General features: G+C 37.0%; 1 protein-coding gene across 4 annotated transcripts in view; it reads right to left on the bottom strand.

Annotated features, from left to right (window-relative positions):
• Nucleotides 1–1,370: 1,370 nt before the first annotated feature.
• The window catches only part of dnmbp (dynamin binding protein), a 56,822-nt gene continuing 36,822 nt past the window's right edge, over nucleotides 1,371–21,370 (bottom strand). For 3 of the 4 annotated variants that reach the window (XM_016530465.1, XM_016530467.1, XM_016530468.1), the window contains 13 exons: nucleotides 11,184–11,380; nucleotides 10,996–11,095; nucleotides 10,760–10,907; nucleotides 8,189–8,206; nucleotides 6,819–7,018; nucleotides 6,558–6,688; nucleotides 6,366–6,470; nucleotides 6,085–6,216; nucleotides 5,267–5,599; nucleotides 4,998–5,180; nucleotides 4,105–4,303; nucleotides 3,353–4,011; nucleotides 1,371–2,581 (listed from right to left, as the gene is read on the bottom strand). In XM_016530465.1, coding sequence (XP_016385951.1) covers nucleotides 2,396–2,581; nucleotides 3,353–4,011; nucleotides 4,105–4,303; nucleotides 4,998–5,180; nucleotides 5,267–5,599; nucleotides 6,085–6,216; nucleotides 6,366–6,470; nucleotides 6,558–6,688; nucleotides 6,819–7,018; nucleotides 8,189–8,206; nucleotides 10,760–10,907; nucleotides 10,996–11,095; nucleotides 11,184–11,380 — 2,591 coding nt within the window. In that variant the 3' untranslated portion in view covers nucleotides 1,371–2,395. The remainder of the gene's footprint in view (nucleotides 2,582–3,352; nucleotides 4,012–4,104; nucleotides 4,304–4,997; nucleotides 5,181–5,266; nucleotides 5,600–6,084; nucleotides 6,217–6,365; nucleotides 6,471–6,557; nucleotides 6,689–6,818; nucleotides 7,019–8,188; nucleotides 8,207–10,759; nucleotides 10,908–10,995; nucleotides 11,096–11,183; nucleotides 11,381–21,370) is intronic. The other variant, XM_016530466.1, reaches the window with a different exon arrangement.

The raw sequence follows: 21,370 nt of genomic DNA on the forward strand, positions 1-21,370 counted from the left end.
AGGAAAAAAAATTAACAAATGATTTTAGCAAATGGCTGCAATATAACAAAGAGTGAAAAATTTAAGGGGGTCTGAATACTTTCCGTACCCACTGTATATATATATAAATTAATAGTATTAATATAAATAAATATTTACCATTTAATTTTTACTTATGGCTTTATAATGTGAATTCAGCAATCTTGGCAGTCAAAAAAAGAAAGAAAAAGAAAAAACATCTCACGATATTGTGTGCAGTATTTGTGCATTGATCCAGTGTTATTGACTAATCACAGATTTTAGGTCAGTTACCCAGCAGAGTTTACTCTTGATAAGGTTGACTTAAAATGTCTTTGCTACTGTTTTAGAAAACAGCTGACTGCAGTGAAAGAATTTCATCTTTCATATTTATTTCAGTTTCGTTCAATGGAAATGATTGTTAATAAAACAAAAATAGATTTTATACTTTTGTAAGGGTGTAATTGAATTGTGTTAATTTAAAGCATAATTCTTAACCAAAACAATAATCTGAACATTTTGTTAAAATCAGTATCGCCAAATATTTCCAAACTGGTACTACCATACTCTGGAACTAATTTAATTTTTACTTATGGCTTTATAATGTGAATTCAGCAATCTTGGCAGTCAAAAAAACAAAGAAAAAGAAAAAACATCTCACGATATTGTGTGCAGTATTTGTGCATTGATCCAGTGTTATTGACTAATCACAGATTTTAGGTCAGTTACCCAGCAGAGTTTACTCTTGATAAGGTTGACTTAAAATGTCTTTGCTACTGTTTTAGAAAACAGCTGACTGCAGTGAAAGAATTTCATCTTTCATATTTATTTCAGTTTCGTTCAATGGAAATGATTGTTAATAAAACAAAAATAGATTTTATACTTTTGTAAGGGTGTAATTGAATTGTGTTAATTTAAAGCATAATTCTTAACCAAAACAATAATCTGAACATTTTGTTAAAATCAGTATCGCCAAATATTTCCAAACTGGTACTACCATACTCTGGAACTATAAGATATTGAACGTGAACGTGACATGACGCCAAGCATGGTGTTCAATACTTGGAATTTGTGTTCTGATTTTAACCCATCCAAGTGCACACACACACAGCAGTGAGTGGTGAACACACACAGACACCACTCGCTTTTTTTTTTTGTTGCTGCACCCAGGGAGCAGTTGGGGGTTCGGTGCCTCGTTCAAAGGTCTCACCTCAGTCTTGGTATTCAAAGTGTTAGAGAGCGCTGTACATTCACTCCCCCAACCTACAATCCCTGCCGATACTGAGACCTTTGGGTTACAAGTCTGACTCTCTAACCATTAGGCCACGACTGATATAATTGATAGGCCACGGACAAGACATAACAAACAACTGTTTTTCAACTCATTTCTTTTTTATTTAAAAGAGGAGAAATGGATCAGTTCACACTGGAGTACAGAAGTTCATTCTCAGTATATACAGCATGAGAGATAAATAATTCAGAGTTCTGTTGGTGCAATGAGCTCAAGGGTGCCTTGAACTCACTCACAACTGCTCAAAACATCAATATTAACTTGTAAATGCATTCAAGTGCAAGTGGCAAATTTAATGCTGTCAAAAAGTAAAAAGGTAAAAAACACTGTACCTTACAAAAAGTGTCTCTTGCATTTCGTTCATATTTTCAGCAATATGATATGGTCACCAGTGGTAATATTGTTATCATCTGGGAGCCACAATGGGGAATAAATCCAAACACTTCATATGAATTGTTTTGTTCGCATTCACTGAAACCCAGCAAAATCTTTTTTTTCTTTCTCTTTAGAGGTGCACTATGATTGTCAGATGAAGGAAGGCATCATCTCAAAACACTCCACACACTCACTGGCACACAAACAAACACTCATTCACCCTCTTGCACTCTTATTTACGGGCATCACTATCATGCCAGTCCTAGAATATCAATTCCATCAGTCTACTTCCAGTGTGAATCGCACATACCCAATACAATTCCTCCACTCCACTCTTACACATCAAAAAAAGATCTATGCTCACTACGGAGCAATTAAGTGCTAACACTATAAATGGAGTATCCAAGAACAACAGAACATGTCAGATCATTGAATCCAACACCAAACTGCCTCTCAGTCCAAACTATTTATTTTTTCACTCCCATTATTTCAAATTTCACGTGCACCATCCTCTATGACCACTAGGAGTCAGGAGTTACATTCATTGACTGTAGTCAATATGGAGGGTATAATTTTTTTTTTCATCAGTAGCAATGACCAGTTCACCACATCAGTGCATCTCCTCTATAGTTAAGGCACAATAACGTCCTTTTGTAGTGTTCTCCCCGTAATGAGTTGGCCTGTTAGTGGTCTGGGGCATAGTTGGGGATTGTTCTTGTAGAAATGTACAGCTCATGTGTACTCAGATTTGCGAATGTAGTTGGATGGGACGTAACCCCTCCGTCCTCCTGCCTCCCCCAGCCACCACTCCTGGTTGCCATTCATGTCCTGGAACTCAAGGATTCGGACCTGCTGATTGGCTGAAATGCTGAGCTCATTTGCACACCGTGCACTGAAGGAGTAAAGAGCGTAATATATCTGAAAGAAAATATAAAGTAGGAAAATGAATATTAATAATCATTGACAAGAAGCAAAACCTGTTTAGTTATTTACCATCATTATTTTATGATGATGATGATAATTATTATTATTACTATTAATGTATATACCAAATTGTTGATTAACATGGTGGTGTATCAATATCAGGGAGCTACAGAAGGTTTTAAAGTCAACATGAAATCAAAACTGAACCTAATAATATGAAGAACTACAGATGTCAAACAATGTGGTTTAATTATTTTGTTACACATAAATTATATCTGTGCTAAATTATATGTATTTTTATAATTACATTAAATAAATTCATTTTATTTCCTAATTACTATACAGTTAAAATTATTAATTTGTACACAATATTTTTAAAGATCAAATGGTGTAACAACTAACTAATAATAACTAATAAGGAGATTTTCAACATGACAAGACAAAACTGAACCTATTAATATGAAGAAGTCATTATCAAATATGTTAAATGATAGTTTAATTATTTTATTATATTATAAATTTATTACAAATTATATTTCTTTTTGTAATTGCATTTTTCTATTTAAAATGACTAATTATTTAAAATCATTTCATTTATTTAATTTGCATACAAAATTGTTAATTAACATTGTCATATTCTCATTTGTTTCACTCTGAAACATGTTACATATTGGAATTAAAATGGGTTGTGAATGTCATTTCATGTTTAAAGTATGCAATCACTGAATTCTGGACTGATATCGTTCTGTTTGCAATATGACATACCTGCTGTCCATCTATCTCACGTTCAGGCTCTGGATCTATATACTCCTCAGGAGGGTACTGTGGCGTTCTCTGCTGTACCGAATAGTCTCCATTTTGTCTCTGCTGTGAGCCGTAAGCACCACGTGAGTCGTAGTACCTCGAAGATGGTTCATACCTGGAGTCCCTACTGGAGGGACAAGAATCTGTCTCAGAGAAGTCTGAAGGGTCTCTGTGATTGGTAGGAGTGTTTTTATCAGGGTCTAAAGAGTCTCTGTGATTGGTGGAATTTCGGTTGGAGGGCTCTGAGTGTTCCCTGTTATTTCGACAGGCTGTCTCGGACAGTTCTTTGTGATCGGGAGAGTTTCTGAAGGTGGGGTCGAGGGAATCCCTCTGACTGGAGGAAGAGTAGTTGGTTGAAGAAGCCTCTCTGTTTTTTCTCGGAGTGGTCTCTTGATTCGGGCGAGTGTGTGATTGGTGTGGAGGCATCGCCGTTGTGAAGCTGACAGTCGATGTCTCCTGGTTGAAAGTCAGAGTGCTGCTACTATTTTGCCGTGAGAACATGGGAGAGGATCCACCGTAGCCTGACTCATTTGATGATTGGCTCTCAATGGAAACATCCGACTGACTCCTGCGTGGATTGTAGGGCTTTAAGAAGGAGCTATACACAAAGCCCTTTGTAACTGAAGGAGAGAAAAAAAAAAAAGTGTGTTCAAGCCAAATGTATTTTAGGAAGTGCTGACACATGTATCACACACAGATAATGTGATACAAACCTCCATTGTCTATTAGCCAGCGGTTCTGGCTGCCCATGGGGTCTTGCTGCTTGATGACACCCACTATGTCTCCCTCCAGTATGGACACGTCCAAGTCCTGTGCTGCGTTGAAATTTCTTTCAGCCTGGTAAAGTTTCTCTGGCCCGTATCTTGCCAGAAGCCCCGCTCGGTGCTCATCCGTCTGTAGCACATAGTTTGGCTGCAAAATCAGACAGAAATGAGGAACAGAAAGAGAGGAGAATGAATAATAGACAGAAATGTGTCTTTCTTAAACCACGGTTGACGGTGTGCTGAAAAACATCAGTTTAAAGCAGCCTACAGTGGCTTGATGGTCTGGAACTTTCAGACTGACTAGTTGCAAAGAGTCCAAAACAGCTTAAAAACGGGCCTGTTTTAATAATTTTATGTGCTTTTGTCTTTTTTTTTATTTTTTTTTTAGAGTTTTTAATATTTCTTTAATTTAATTTTTTATTTTAATAAATTTTTTATTTCAGTTCCAGTATTTTCAGTACTTTAACCTAAACTTATTTTATTTCAATTAGTTGCCAAGGCAATATTTCGATTATATATTATATTTTTCATCTAATATTTAGATTTTATTTTAGCTTTATTTAAATTAATTGTCATTCTTATTCATTTTAGCTTTATTTTTTTATAATATATATTTTTTTTATTTCGGTTTTAGTAATTTTAGTACTTTACCTTAAACTTATTTTATTTCAGTTAGTTGTCAAGGCAGTATATTTCAAATCTTCGTTTAAGTTTTTTATCTAATACTTTAATTTTATGTTAGCTTTACTTCAATTAATGAAAACGATTTTGAACGGTTTTAGACAAAAACATTGTTAAGAAAACCTGTCTGTTTTGAATCAGGCTGCATTAGGAAAACTCACAGGGCCTTGTTGTTTCTTCAAGTTCTGTTTCTCCAGAGTCTTTCTGTCAAAAGGCTTGCGTACAGTTGTTGTGGGAAGATTATCGGGAAAGAAACTAAAGCTCTGAAGTAAATCCAACACACGAGTGTGCTCCTCCTGGAACAAGGACACCAGATTTCCTTCTGTACCACCCAAACCAGACAGCTAGAGAGATGTAAACACATAAAAGAATTAAGAAGGCCGAAAACATCACAGGATCATTATAGAGCATGATAAAACTATGTCTTCACCTGCAGCAGTGGTGTAAGCTCTCCCAGCGTGAGTGCAATGAAGTCTCTCTGGGCCTGAGTGAAGCCCCTCACGCAGCTGGTGAACAGATCTTCGGCTGCGCGGTGGAACTTGGGCAGCTCATCCAGCAGCTGGGCGTTCAGAGCTTCGTAGTTATTTCTCGCCGTCTGCAGCTCCTCCTGCACGCGCTTGTCCTTCAGCCTCTCTGCACGCTCCTTGCAGTTGTCGTAGTCCAGCAGTTTGTCTCTACGTTTCTGGATCAGTTTGTGGGGACCGGCGAACATATTGAGCAGCTGGGTGAGGGGAGTGATGACTAGGGCGTCTGTCCTCTCCTTCTGCTCGAAGACAGACATGCAGACATGCATTAAGAAAGAGTAGAGACATAGTTCATGCCAAAATCATGTGCTTAATTCAAATTAATACTGAATGGTGAAAAAAAATACTACAATAAGTGAAATGACTACTAGGAAAACAAAACAAAATGTATGTATGGTTGCTGTAACGTAGTTTGTAGTCACGGGAAGGAGGAGGCGGGAACCGGCGAACATTCAAACGCTCCGTTCCCACGGCTCTCGGCCCCGCCCCCACTCGTCACAGTTGCTTACTGCCCCAAGTCAAAAGAGCCCTTCTCAGTGATATTTGTCTCTATCTGTTTGGCCTGTTTTGTCATCCACCAAATGTAAATCATAAGTCTATTCGCTTAGAAATGTGTTTGAAAACACTTTACCAATGTTAATAGTGACCACTTAAAATGACTGATTGCTGCTTAATACGTTTCTTTTCACTATGAAAGGTAATGTGAGATCATTTTGGTACTCACGAACTCTGTGAACTGTTTGTCGCTGATGCATCGATGAGCTCTTTGAAAACGTTCAGGGTCCATATGCTGTTGCCGTTCTGTGTAGATGTCACAGAAACTGATGGCGGCCAGAACCTTTACTGAGGCTGACTCCTATTGGACATAAAAGGGTCAGGCAAAATTACTTCACATACTGAATCGAAAAGCAAATTTGTTCACAAAACAAAACAAAAAAACTGACAAAATGAATGGAAGCATATGGGAAGATTAGTAAGAACGTAGGCAGAGAATAATTTCAATACCCTTATATGCTGCAGATAGAGGGAGATGTCCCTGATGAAGGATTTGATGAGTCGCTCCTGGAGTCTGAATCTTTTCTCTGCATCATCAAAAGCTTCATCTTTGATCTAAGAAGGAATGAAGAGCAGTTTGGTTAACACAACTGAATCTCTCAGTCCAGAAATGATGGTGCGGTAATAGCCGTGCTAATATACCTGAGGTGAGATCCCAGTCAGGTGCTTTAAATGGCTGCTCACTCTGTTAGACTTCTTGATGATGGAGTGCATACTCAGCTTTGAGATCTTGTCAATGAGTCGGTCTTCATCGCCTTTGCGGTACTTCACCACTATAGACAACAGATGGTGCTGATGAGTTACGGATCACACTCACAGCCAGATAGCAGACATCCCATCCCACAGACAGATAGAAAAATAGACAGACAGACAGACAGACAGACGATAAACACAGTCACATACCAAGATCCTTTCTCCTTTTGTATTCATTGATATTGACGTTGATCTCTTTAATGGACATCACTGCCTCGGCGAGCTGCTTCCTGTCGTGGTGTGACTCAGGAGTGGTGTTTAGCAGCTCCATCAGGAGCAGGGGGTATCGCATCACTCTCTGCACTGGCTTTATCAAGAAGGAACCCAGATTAATATAGTTTGTCTTTCCCCTGTGACAGAACAAAAGGGCGAGAGAGGAAGATAAAGTGAATAAAAAAATTTGACACTCATCAAGGTAACATTCTTCATCCTCCTCTGACAGTAGACTGAGGTCACTGAACACACACACATTGTTTTCATCCATCAGTTATCCACTGGCTCACTGTCAACCACTTTAAAAAGGGTTACGGTAGACACAGTAGGCCACTAAAACAGTTTTCACACTTTCTAACTGATGGGATGAAAACAGAGGAGATCCAAATCCAGAGCTGAAGCATGATTTGGATGTTGCGGAATAGGATATTTCAAAACTAATGAATTTGAATTAAGCATCATGAAGCAACAAGAGTACGTTTAAATAGCTGAGTCACCGCAATTACATTTTTTTGCCCATTGACAAATAACACTGCTGTTATGTAGGCTTAATTGCTTAAAATACCACACCATGAGCTCAGAGATTGTGTTAATAACTGTTTCACATGCCACCAGAAAGCATTAGATCAATTGCCATAAATAAATTACGAAAACAGTTGAAAATATAAACCAATTTTCCCATTGGTATCATATTCTGACTCAAATTCACTGTTTTGCACAACTTGCATCTAATTTATAGGACTGGAATCGGATAGAATAAAAGCAATTTCAGATTAATCGCGATTCTCAATTGTACAATTATGATTTTTTTTTTATATATCTGACCAGTGTAGTCTGATTCACTAACAAATTACTCTTATGAGTGCTTTTTTTAGTCAATCAAAAACATACCGCATGATCAGTGTAGTCCGATTCACAAACAAATGACTTATTATCTGGTTCTTTTTAGTGAATCAAAAACAGACAGACTGTGTAGTTTGATTCCCGGGAAAAAAAGTATTCTTAATAGTTTAAAATGAGATTTACCAATTCTGAATTTGTCTAAAAAACATTCCTGCATAATATACAGCATAAACAGAGAGATTTTCTTTCTATATGTAAGAATATTCATTTGGGCAAATTTAAGTCAGAATATGACTCAGAATTGACAAGGAAATGATCACAAAACACACAGCACACACACAGAGCATACATGGGCCCCTGGTCACACACGAACACAAGGAGAAAAGGGTTACGCAGGTTAATAAACGTTCAGCATGCTGTCAGGCGCTTCACATGCAGTTGCTTTCAAGTTGCATTAAACTTACCACTCACGGTATATCCCTCTGTCAGGGGAGAGGAAGAAGGAGAGAGAGGAAAGAAAGGGAACAAAACAAACAGTTTCGGGTTAAACCACCTCTGTCTCTTATTAGAAATAAGCTAAAGAGCTTATCACATATAATGTCCTTGTTTCACAGCTTATTTTTAAAATAAAAGTTATGTCTTGCCATTATGCTGCAACGAACATGAATGCAGCAGGCAAAAGGGCAAGACGACAAACTATTTGTGCACTTGATTAATAAGCTGCCCGTTGCTGGGGCAACTCATGCCATGGGTGACCCGCTTTAGGTGAGCAGTAAGCCTCTGTGGGGCCTCCACTGGCCCCTCTCTGATCTCCCACTGAGAGCCAAAATGAAATGTCAGTCAGAGTCTAGTGCACTCAAAGTGTGGAAGTTCAAAAGTAATAAAAGACACCAGACATTACTCTTAAGGAGCTTTTTGGAGGATTTACTCCTATTTTTATGGCTAGCTTCGTTACAGTAACATCCTGCCAGAGAATCAACATGTTAGCAATTTTTTCGACTGGATTCTGAGTCATTTGGTATAAAGCTAAGCTGTAGTCTTGGCAAAGTGCACATTCATTTTGCAAATGTCTCGATACTCGGGACAAACAGCTCCATGTTCCCACTACCTACTACGATGGAGTGAAAAAGATTTCTGGAACTTCTGGGAAAATCGGCTGAATATATCCTTGTATTCTTTGCTTGATCTGGTAAAGCACTAAAGCAAATATCAAGAACAAACTAAACTCTGTACTAACAGGAAGTGCCATAGCTTAAAAGATGTAGATGGCAGTACAAATATGTACAATTGAAACAAATTTCTAGTCAAGAAATGAGGTAGCCACTGGCAAACTGTGCTTAAGTTCAAATAAAGCTTAAGATATAATACTAGAGGAACAGATGGGAAGCGATTGATGAAAATTCAGATACTGATCAGTGAAACCAACAAAGTGGTGAAACTAGGTGAGGTGCATTCCTCTCCCGCCATGCATTACTAATCCACAATAACAAAGATCTGAAAACTGAAAGACATAATGCTTCTCTGTTATGCAAATAGACTACCATTTGAAAGTTTGGGGTCGGTAAGATGTTTCAATGTTTTCAAAAGAAGTCTCTTATGCTCACCAAGGCTGCATTTATTTGATCAAAAATACAGTAGAAGCAGTAATATTGTGAAATATTATTACAATTGAAAATAACTGTTTTCTATTTGAACATGTTTTAAAATGTAATTCATTCCTGATATGGCAAAGCTGAATGTTCAGCAGCCATTACTCCAGTCTTCAGTGTCACATGAACCTTCAGAAATCATTCTAATATGCTGATTTACTGCTCAATAACATTTCATGTTGAAAAGAGTTGTGCTGCTTAGTATTTTTGTGAAAACAATGATACATTTTTTTCAGGATCCTTTGATCAGCAGAACGTTCAAATTAACATTTATTTGAAATTATTATTATTATTTTTTTTTTTTTGTAGCAACATAACTTTATTCCCACTTTTGTTTAATGTAATGCATCCCTGCTGAATAATAGTATTCATAAAAAAAATAAAAAATAAATCATACTGACCCTAAATGTTTGAACAATAGTGTACTTTTATATAAAATAGGGAACATCCAGTATCTCTTAGACCAAGTGCTCTATGTGGAATCTGGCATATTAATCAGGTTATAATATCATAAATTGTTTGTGTTTAACACCATGTCAGCTTCTGTGGCTATTTTCATGACGAGAAAAACTGATGGCTAAATTATATCAGGTTTTTACTATTTATTTTTGCTAAAAACTCTAAAACTGTATTTGGATGAACTCTGTTAAAAATCTCTTCAAAAGAGTTAACTGAATAAAAAAAGGTTTTCTCAGTGTTAAAACCAGCACAATCTAATAAATCTTCACCTAGTATTAAAAACTTGTGTCATCCTGGAATGACCTATTCTCCAGCGGCTATAAACAATCTGGTCTCATCGGTTGGAAAATTGATACAAATTTTCCAACATTGCGGCTAATTTCATGGCATTTATTCATTGTAAATAGATCCCACACTGTTTGCCATTTGTTATTAACATAGGAACAAATTATTGGTTTTATAATATCATAAATAAAACTTCAAAACCTGACAATGAGAAGGGCAAAGATGTTTCCTGTCTTGGAATGCCACAGATTCCTTCAGTCATCCTATGTCCAATCAGATGAGTCCATTCAAAATAGAAGTATAAAAAATGGACTGGTTCCTCTAGATTTGGAGACTTATGATAGCACGAGTAAGCCAGCGCACCCTGTAGCATTGTCTCTGTTGATGATGTATTACTATAAAATTCTATCTACGCCACATGACAGTCAATCCCAGATACCATTATAACTGAAGATCATGTGTAACATTAAATAACACACAATTAGTGTCCAACACAATTTCTTCTCATACACTTACACACTGTTAAATATCATGACTGGCATCAACATGCTTAACTGGATCTGGACATGCGTTGGTAGTGGTAACCACACCATGCAATGAGCTGAAGGTGTCTGATTCATGAAAAACAGCAGTGAAAATTACCTGAGCTTCTCTAAACATTCCAACACGTGCTTCTGGATGTTCTCGTCCTTCTCATAGGTCTCCAGTAAAGAGATGGCGTCGTCATGATTTTGGCAATAGATCTTGTAAACCTCCTCCAATTCACCTTTGTAGTCCAGGAACACTTGACCTGGATGAACAAATATGATTATGGTAAAACAGCAATATGGATACTGATCTGAATCTATAATGTGAGTTCAGTGATTTTTTGCTCCAACCTATTGAGTCTGTATCCTGGAGGGTCTTGTAAAGCCGACGGGATAGCTCAATTACAGAGTTGATGTTTCCAAAGAGACCATCAAAATCAATACTCTGGACCTACAGGACATGTGGATATTTAAGATGAGGGTTTGAATGGTTCTCATCACATAAATACATCATTCATGCTTGTTGAGTGATTTCTTACCTGTTTTTTCTGCAGAGGGTGAATGAGCTCCTTCCCACACATCTGAAGATCCTTGATGTAGTCATGTTCTGTCTGCAGAAGCTCCTCAATGACCTTTGACCTTTTCTCCAGCATCCTTTGTTCAGGGTCTTCAGTGGTGACCGCTGAAGCTGGGGATGATTCCAGAGACTTAGGCTGGGAGGCAAGCAGGGTCATCTCTAATGAGAGAGAAAGAAAGAATGCCCTTGTCAACCACAAACAACTTACAACTTTGTATGCCACTATTGGGCCAGTTTTTATTAGATTTTGAAGAACTTTGTTTTTGATCAAATACGGTGTGAAAAAGCAACATTAGCATGATATATAAAACAGCTTTATGGCTGTTGCAGTCAATTAAAATTCAGCATATCGGTTACTATTGGGTGAAAATGGACAAATAATAAATATTCATGAGCCTTGCAGTTTTAAAATGTGTTCACCGCACTTTTCAGATAATTCCTATACCTCTAGATAGAACAAAAGAATGATGGACGGATGGATGAATGGATGGCACAATTTCACTTTGATTATGCCAGTACAGACATAAAACATTTCACACCAGTCTGAATGGATTACGCTCATTTAAAAAACATGAGGAAGAACATGGAAGACATGAATTAAGCTGCCAGTAAGAATGGGAAAGAGAAGGCAGTTTGCTCAGCGTGTTGCCATTGGCTGTCGAGAGGATGTCATGGCTTGGAGTTTAGTTTGACTGCTCTTTGATCTCTTCAGTCAGAACTGGCACTCAAATGGGTCTGGGGCAGGAGAGTGTGAGAGGGAGATCTGCTCCCACGCATGGGTGCCTTCCCACAATGCTGCCTGAGATGGTGCTTCATGGACATTCAAAAGACTGTCAAAGCACACAGTGAGACATGGACCCTCTCAGGAAGCAGGGGAAGCATCTGAGATGGGGCTGGGACTTTGCATAAGACTGTGACAGCTACGCTAGGAAACCCCAACAAGTTTTAAAATAAATGAAAGACGCAAAGATATTGGTGCAGATGTAACGGTATACACTACCGGTCAAAAGTTTGGGATCAGTAAGACTTGTAATGTTTTTTAAAGAAGTCTCTTATGCTCATCAAGGCTGCATTTATTTGATCAAAAATACAGAAAAAAACAGTAATCTTGCTAAATGTTATTACAATATAAAATAATGGTTTCTATTTTTATATCCTTTAAAATATAATTTATTTCTGTGATGCAAAGCTGAATTTCCATCATCATTACTCCAGTATAAAGTGTCACATGATCCTTCAGAAATCATTCTAATATGCTGATTTATTATTAGAATTATCAACGTTGGCAAAAGTTGTGCTGCCAAATATTTTTTGGGAAACTGCGATACTTTTTTCAGGATTTTTTTTGATGAATAAAAAGTTAAAAAGAACAGCATTTATTCAAAATATAAACCTTTTCTAACAATATAAATCTTTGCCATCACTTCCTTGTGATCCTGCTATACTTTTCCACTTCCTGCTATCACTTTGCTACACATCCTTGCTGAACAAAAGTTTTAATTTCTTTCAAAAAAAGAAAGAATAAAAATGTACTGACCCCAAACTTTTGAACCAGCCTTGATGAGCATAAGAATCTCCTGTAAAAAACATAAAAAATCGTTCTGATCCCAAACTTTTGACCAGTAGTGTATATTCATGATGTGTGTATGTGTGTGTGCGTGTGTGTGTGTGTGTGAGTTTCAGTTTCGTGCTACAGTCAAAATGGGAATAAGAGAGATTAATTTAGCTCGTCTCTGGCTTAATACTTCTTAGTCATCTGATGTGGTGACTCACACTGACATCACACTATAATAAATCTTTAATGTTGCTGATTCGGTAAAGACTGATAAGAGATTTGAGCACAACCCAAAAGGCCTTGTAATTCCGTTGCACATTTGACCTCTGAAATGTTACAGCAAAACAGAAACTGTTCATAAATGTATCTTTAGAACCTCTGTTCTGAGAGACAGGGCAACGGTGTATTAATACTTAATTATTAATATAATGAAAGCAATCATGCAATTAATCATGCACAATACAACCAGAGACTTTAAACAAGTATTATTAATTAACTAAAAACAATTAATAACTACTAATAATAATGTTAATTTTGGCATCCTCTCTATAGCTCTAGGCTTCTGTATGGTCAAAGCTGTTGGCAACAAGTAAATAAGTAAATAAACAAAACAGGAGGTCATTTATAACTACCCTCTAAATTACAGTTATTTTCTAATTCTTTGTACACAGCCCATTAAAGTTTGGCCCATACTAACCAAAGTTTGTTCTATGCGGCATCATTCATCCACGCACTAATTGTTCTACTTCACAGTACACACACATTACCACTATAATGCAATCTGTTGTGACCCACATCTACTTAACAAGCCTAGGGTATTCATTGTTCTGAACAAAATAATCTTCAAAGAGCAAATTCTCTCACAATACGTTCATTCATTCAGAGAGTCTAAAACGAAAACAACTTCATTTTCAAAACTGAATCTAAGAATCAGTCATCGAAAAACAATGATCAACAACTATCATGAATATTGGGGATTTATGGTAGTTATGACTGTACAAGACCAGGGAAGGAAATTCAGTTATGGGTAATTAACCCATAACTGTGAACAGAAGATTTATTTTACTCTCTCTTTGTCATGCTGAAACATTTACATTGTTCTGAAAATAAAAAACTAAGAAAGCTCTATTAGATTTTTAATTAGCTATATTTTTACTTAATTTAAGTAGAAACCTTAAACCGTTTGTGGTTTATGGTTTCCTATAAATAAAACCAAACCTCAAGAGATGAATCAGGTCTGTGTGTGTGAAAATGTATGAAACAGAGTAGGAGATGAACTGAAACAGAGCAGAAAAATGTTCAGTATGTGGTATAGAACTAGAGCTGTGCTGCACTAGAACCAAGGTTTAATTTCAAGACTGTGTGTTCCAGCGCTCATAGATTTCTGTGTGTGCCATGGTCTGGTGAATGGCAGAGAGGGTAATCTCGACCAAGCACACACACATACACAATGGCTTCTCTTTCTTTCTCTGTGGACATAATTGATTGTGACATTATGTTTGGTCTGCTACCTGGGTCGTGCTCCAGCCAGTGTGTTCTGTGTTGTTCACATAGTTCCCACAATAGCAAACCCAAGGATGGCCAAACACACACACACAAACACACACACACACACAAAAACACTATACCCTAAACAATTTTAAACTTGTTTTCCAACATAAATAGCAAATTAAATGACTTTTTATACATGTATAAAAATAGTTCAAAATCTTGACATTTCTCCAAATTTTTATGACATTTGATATATGTATTATCAATATTTTTTCCATTTTCCATTTGAAAGCAGCACCTATCAGCTGTCATAGTTATAAACTTTTAAAATGATTTTAACACACAATATTCTCTAATTTTATATGATTAGCAAAGATATACCAATAATATTGCTAATATTTAATGTATCATGCAGCTCTATTGGTGGGAATAAAATACATATATAACTACATATATACAGAGAGAGAGAAACTGAAAACTGATATATATATATATATTATGCTTTTTACTTCAATCATAATATAATTTATAATGGAAAATTTTGCAACGCAGAAGTTGAATTCTCAGACTTTTGAGCCTCACTGTACCCTTCAATAAGTTATTTAATGGTTAAAATAAGGATTAGGAACACACCAAATGATCATAAATCTATCAATGTTTACGCTCCATAAACCACTACTGTTGAATCTGAAAAGACCTTAGTACAACCATGGACAACTAAACTAAACATGCTGTTCATACACAAAGCCAAGAGGCGTAAACTATAGTGTACACAGCTACACAACACTTCGTCTCACAAACTCCATGAACCTGACACCGATTTGCATTTCATATTGATCATTTCAATTCATCTATGCAGCAAAGACTTTTTATCTTCAGGCTTGTCTGTATCGTCGACTCGGCAGCGCTCAAAGAAAGGACAGGGCCTCTAAGACGTCACCCGTTACCCCCCAAACTCCTCATCTTCACTGCCACACACAAACACACACCAGAGGTCACAGGTGGTGCATTCCTCTAAAGCCGAGTGGAATAGCTCTGTCCTGCTGTATCAACAGGGAAGGCTCTCTCTGGAAGACACAAACTCCATTCTGTCCCCACATTACCATCTGAATGCATGGGAACCTGCACCATTACAGACAACTGAGCAAGCACAGAGACAGTTACTCACACGCTAAAGCCTGGAGCTGGAGTTTTGATGTTGTTAAACAAACTGCACTGATATTCTCATTTTGGGAGGTCTACTCCGTGTTTTTGGAGTGTCCGGCTACTTGGGGCCTGGCCCCACCTCATTGGGCCTGAATTCCATCAAGATCTTGAGGATCTCTCAATGCCAAGGCCTCTTTGCCTTTCATCACTCTTAATCTGTTTCTGTTTAAAGTGGGAGTCTTTGTTCAGGTGTACCAGGGAAGCAGGTGGGCGCCCATTTTATTGTATGTGCATCAAGCTCCAATGAATTTCAAACATGATTAGCGTTCAACTGATATTTAATGTATTTATTTACTTATCTAATATGGCCCATTAGCAATATAATACATATATGATGCTAATAAGCAATAATATTTTTTTAAACTGAATTATTAAATTAAATCACTAGCAAATAGCTATATAACTATGAATATTATAAAATAAAAGAATCATACATTTCTACACACACAAACACACATAGAATAATTTTATAGAATTATTTATATAATTAATTAATTAATTGTTTAATAAATAATTTATTCATTTATATAATTATTGTATTCACTATTACTTTTATAGTATTCTAAAATAATATTAATTATTTATCAATATTTTATATGTATTATTTTCTATAATAAACAATATTATATAGGTCATTATATTATAGAAATATTTGCCATATGCATATTAGATTCATGCATTTTATATTCATTTTATATTATATTCACAATATCTGCTGCAGACTTAGAAACTTCCAAAAGGGAGAGCAAAAACAATAAACAGAGAGGTTTATTGATTATGACAAATAAACAAACATAGGAATATAAAATGGCCTGCCTGATATATTAGTCTTTCAATAAACTATCTACAAGGTCAAACAATTAATTAATTTTGCAAGAACAAATGTGCCACAGAGAAAGCCAACCATTTTATGACTGAAAATGAAATGATAACATTGTTATTCATGTGAAACTCTTTTATGGTCTGACCGTACTGAGCTGTTTTTGTCCCTGTCTAGTCTAAGGTCACATGAATTATCAGGCCTGTGTGTTCAAGACAAAGTTCACATAAGACCACCCATTTACCATGGATACCCTTCACAACTGTCAAGAGAGCAAGTGTGAGAGCGAGACACACATAGCGTGAGTGAAAGCTGCAAGTTGTTGCAAGCCACAAAAATCCAGTCTTTCAGACAGATTTACAGCACTAGTCAAATCTTAAGGCTTACAAGTACGGTTGAAATCCTGCATGTATGTGGAATTAATGAAAAAATAATTTCAAATACATTACATAAGAACAGAAACGGCTAAAACTTCTTTAAACAAAATGATTAGTTACACCACACACTTTCAGTCTCATTCTGGGGCAGAACCCTGCGTCACAGAAACCTGCGTTTTTTGTTTTGTTCAAAAGGCTGCAGGTTCACATTCCAGTTCTCTGTTGTAGTCAGATGTCTGATTTGTGTGGGATGTGACACACCCGTAATAAACGTGAGCAAGCATTCCATTAACCACTCCACAACCTCTCAGACGCATGCTTGTTTCAAAATTCCTTTCAAAAAACCTTACTTGGAAATTTAAATAAAGGACATTGTTTGCTGACAAGAGTGAGAACAAATGAAATTTTGTAACCTTGTGAGTACGTCATTTCTAGCGTATCTACAAAGTAATGAAAATGAATGTCAAGTGGAACTCTATTGAAGAGATTTAGACTCTTTCTGAGGCAATCCATTATTGCAGTGAATTCAATACTCAAATTCGATAAAACAGCAACTTTTCCACTGAAAACATTTAAAGTAGCTAAATTTTCTGTGAAAACAAAAAAATAAAATAGTGCTGTCAAATCAATAAAAAAATTAAACTAATTAAATCACACTTTTATTTCTGAAATTAATCATGATTATTCCCACCTAACATTAAAGTTTTTGAATATAGTTTTATATTGCAATAATTCCAAATTCAATCTTTAAATTAATGTAGACAATACATATATATATATATTTTTTAATATTTGTTTAATGGCATCTTTTTTATGACTGATGGTGAGTATCAGTAGGCGCGTTTCCATTACAGATTTGCGCAAAACTTTGGCGATATTTTATAAATGTCGATAAAAAAGTATTGCGAAATGACGGCGTTTCCATTAACCAATGTTATGCGACTAAAACGTAACCTTTTGCCTCTCGTGATAGGTCATGGCAAAGGATTTTGGCTATATTTATTCAAAGGAGACATATGCGTGTATCTTTACAGCAATTTGCGCAATTTGAAGGGTAATGGAAACGCGCCTACTGATACCAATACTACCATTGACTCAACATTACAGTATAATTGAGAGCTATCAATTTTAACATTTATTAGACTTAAATAGATTAAAAATAATCACTTTTAATTTATGTGAACTTAAAACAATCTTCACATAAATCTATTATAATAAATGTCATATTTTGCTTCCTTCAGCAAGTAGGAAATGAACAGAAATTGAATAAAGTTATCAAACACTAAATTCTAAATTAAATATAGATGAATCCTTAAAGCTACAAAAGTTATCGATTTCCTCTTTTTTCTTTTGTTCTTTGATCGACAGACATCACAGCAGCTGGGTTATTAGGTTATTTTGGATGCTTAAGAGCTGCCACTGCTGAACATGACGCGGATCTGACATGCATCGTATTTTCTCACATCTCTTTACCTTTTCTGGCATGCTTCAGGTCTTAAAGTCTCTACTAATGAGCTAAAGAGTTGAATCGTGTGTTAGATGAGGGAGACAGTGCTGGGCTGCTCCAGGACAGATCTGAAAACCACTGCATTTTAGAGACATGTTCTTAAATGTGACTCATATATAACAAATACATGCACGCGCAGTTTTAAGGCAGCTTTAATCACCTTTTTGGTAACTTCATGACTTAACTGACGACATAACTTCGACACTGCATGCTTGTAGTTTCTTTTGCGCTTTAATATTAAATTATATTTGTGCATGCAATTGAAGAGCATGTGCAATGAGCACAATATAATGGCTGACAGGACAGGAAAATTAATTTTCACAGACATATGGCCTGACAACATCTCATCTGACCGCAGTTCACTGTTGTTCTACTGAAGCTCCCTCGTCACCTGTACCTATTCTGTGCTCGTTTGACTAGCGCCTGGCGTTGAGGTGAAGTTGGAGTGTGCGTCTGAAAACAAATAAACGCAATTTTTGTCAAGAAAAAAAATAAAAGAGACAGAAGCAGCAGTTGTGAGTGGGGTGGCCAACCCTAGCTCCGCCCCTGCGTTAATTGCATTAAATATTTTTAACGCGCTAAACTGAAAAAATTAATCGCATGCGTTAACGCATTAATTTTGGCATGCAGCACTACAAATAAAATAATTAAATTATATTGTAGTACGTTTTACAAGTACTCTGAACAAAAAAGTGAAATCACTGCGCTCTTCTAAGTCAGGGTGCTTAGGTACTTAAAAATAAGAACTTTTGGTCTCAAAATGGACTGCACTCCTTTCCTTGTGTTTTATTCATTTTTACATATCAAGCAGATGGCAATACAGTTTGTTCGGCTACTGCGACATTTCAGTTGTCTTCTCTTTCACAATACAATAAAGAACACCTGCACGTACCCCGTGCAGCCTGTCTAGACTCATCACATATAACATCATCAAAATCTCATCATTATTCTGGCTAATCTTGGTGTTATGCATGAATATCAGGTTCACAAAACCACTTATTTCCCACAGAACTCTTGATTCACAGAATCTGATAAGATCATGCTCATGACTCAACATGCATATAGGTATAGTCATTTAGTCGTATATAATCCCCTTAACAGGCTGAGATTAGCATTACAGAGATATGTCGTAATTGCATGCATCCTAACACTCGGTTTAAGCACAAATAGGAAGACGTGATATACAGCTCCACCGAGAGCCCTCCCTCTACAGTTACACAAAGAGGAGCTTTTCTACTATCATAGCTACTCATGCCCACTGTCACTGACAGATCTGTGCTGTTCCAGTCATGAAGGGTCTGTGTGTCTGAGTGCTGATAAACTAGAAGAATAGCACTTTCAACACATGGGTAAAAAATTACTCTCAACACATGGGTAAATATTCAGTCTCAAGTTAAAAATGCAGTAAGTCAAGGGCAAAACCAATGGTGTGTGGCACTGAGCTGTAATGTAGCTAATATTGTTTTTCAGGGTATGTGTAAGAGCTCCTGACCTACATTAACTAGCTAATTCCCTCCTCAGCCTGTGACTTGAGGCTTTTGTCTTCCACGCTGGCCATTGACTGAGGGTTGGTTGAAGGTTTCCACCTAATCCCCTTCCAGCTCACTGGCATGGGCAGCTGCACAGGGATTACAAAGACCAGCAACAGGCGACTAAGGCTACGTTTACACGACAATGGTGCAGTCAAAAACGGAAAAGTTTTTCCCTTGCATTTTTAAAAAGTTTCACGTATACACAACAACGTTTTCAAAACAATTCGCGTTTACACATATCAATGAAAATGGCCAAAAACGCTGTATTACGTATGCCAGGCCAGTAGTTGGCGCTGTCACCTTGTTAGTTGTACCTGTAGGGAAGTGGCGATTAAATGATGTATATGATGCGTCTCCACTGTTGGTTGTAATATTGAAGTAAATCCACACTTTCCTGAAGAAGCGTTAGCAAACTCTTGAACAGCAACAATAGTACCATATACTCTGCCACTGTTGTGTATGTTTGTTCTCGCCTGCCTTTAAAATCGACATGTACTGCGCATGTCTACATACCTAACACTTACTACGCACGAGCATGATGTCAGCGTTTTCAAAGATTCCCGTATTTACACGGAAACGATAACTGTGCCATTTTCAAACACTTGCATTTTGAAACCCGTTTTCAAAAATATGCGTTTTCAGTACCCAAAGCGCTGTTGTCATGTAAACGAACAGTCAAAACGCATAAAAAGTTTCCCGTTTTTGGCTGAAAACGCTGTCGTGTAAACGGCCCCTAAATAAATAAAGGCACACCCACTCATGCGCGCGCACACACACACTTATTTGTATATTATCTGCAGTGTAAATAATTAGGCTGGTGATCGTTAATACCAAATGACCTCTAAAAGCCAAAACAGAGGTACAATTCTGTCAAGCTTGAAACAAATGACCTCAGACTATGAGTCAGGCTGGGTCAGCCTGGGAATCCTCTTCATGGTGCCCCAAACTCAATAGTAAGAGGTCTTTGAAGGCTATATGGATTGGGGGGAGGGTTCTGGTACCAGGCACATCCTAGTCCCAGAGATCTCCCCCTGGAGTCTCTTTTCCTCCTCCTCCACACCGAGGTGCTGACTGGAGTACTAGGCTATAGAGGATTACCCTGGGCTGAACTGACCACCTGCTCTGTGTCAGACATGACACAAGCCAGACGAATCTCCCACTGAGACAACCATGGCAAGCACCCAATCACCAATCACTGACAACAATGTCACCTCATGCTAAAAAGCACTAATGAGGCTGCTATAACTGAAACCTGAATGAGTAGGTAGTCGGTGAAACCTGATTGAGTAGACAAAATTTAAACAGTACAGATATAGACCTGGAAATTTGGACAGTAATTGACGTACCTAAGATGTATGAATATCATTGCATTAAAAAACAAAATCACAAACCAAGTGGAAACTTGGTAACTTTTTTCAACTACTAACTTTTTTGTCAATCAACTTTAGGGCTGTCGCGATTCGTCGATTCTATTCGACTATTCGATTTTTAAAAATCCTCGACTTCATTTTGCCTGCGTCGACTAACCGACAAAATACCGGAAGTGGCGCATTTCATGGACGAGAATCCATAAAACACATTATTAGACTGTTTTCCAAGGCCTCATGATATATTAAACCCATTTAAAAATAATAATTAAGCATAACTGTGAATTCACAAAC

The sequence above is a fragment of the Sinocyclocheilus rhinocerous genome, unplaced genomic scaffold (assembly GCF_001515625.1).
Source record: "Sinocyclocheilus rhinocerous isolate Xijiao unplaced genomic scaffold, SAMN03320098_v1.1 scaffold334, whole genome shotgun sequence".
Lineage (NCBI taxonomy): Eukaryota > Metazoa > Chordata > Actinopteri > Cypriniformes > Cyprinidae > Sinocyclocheilus > Sinocyclocheilus rhinocerous.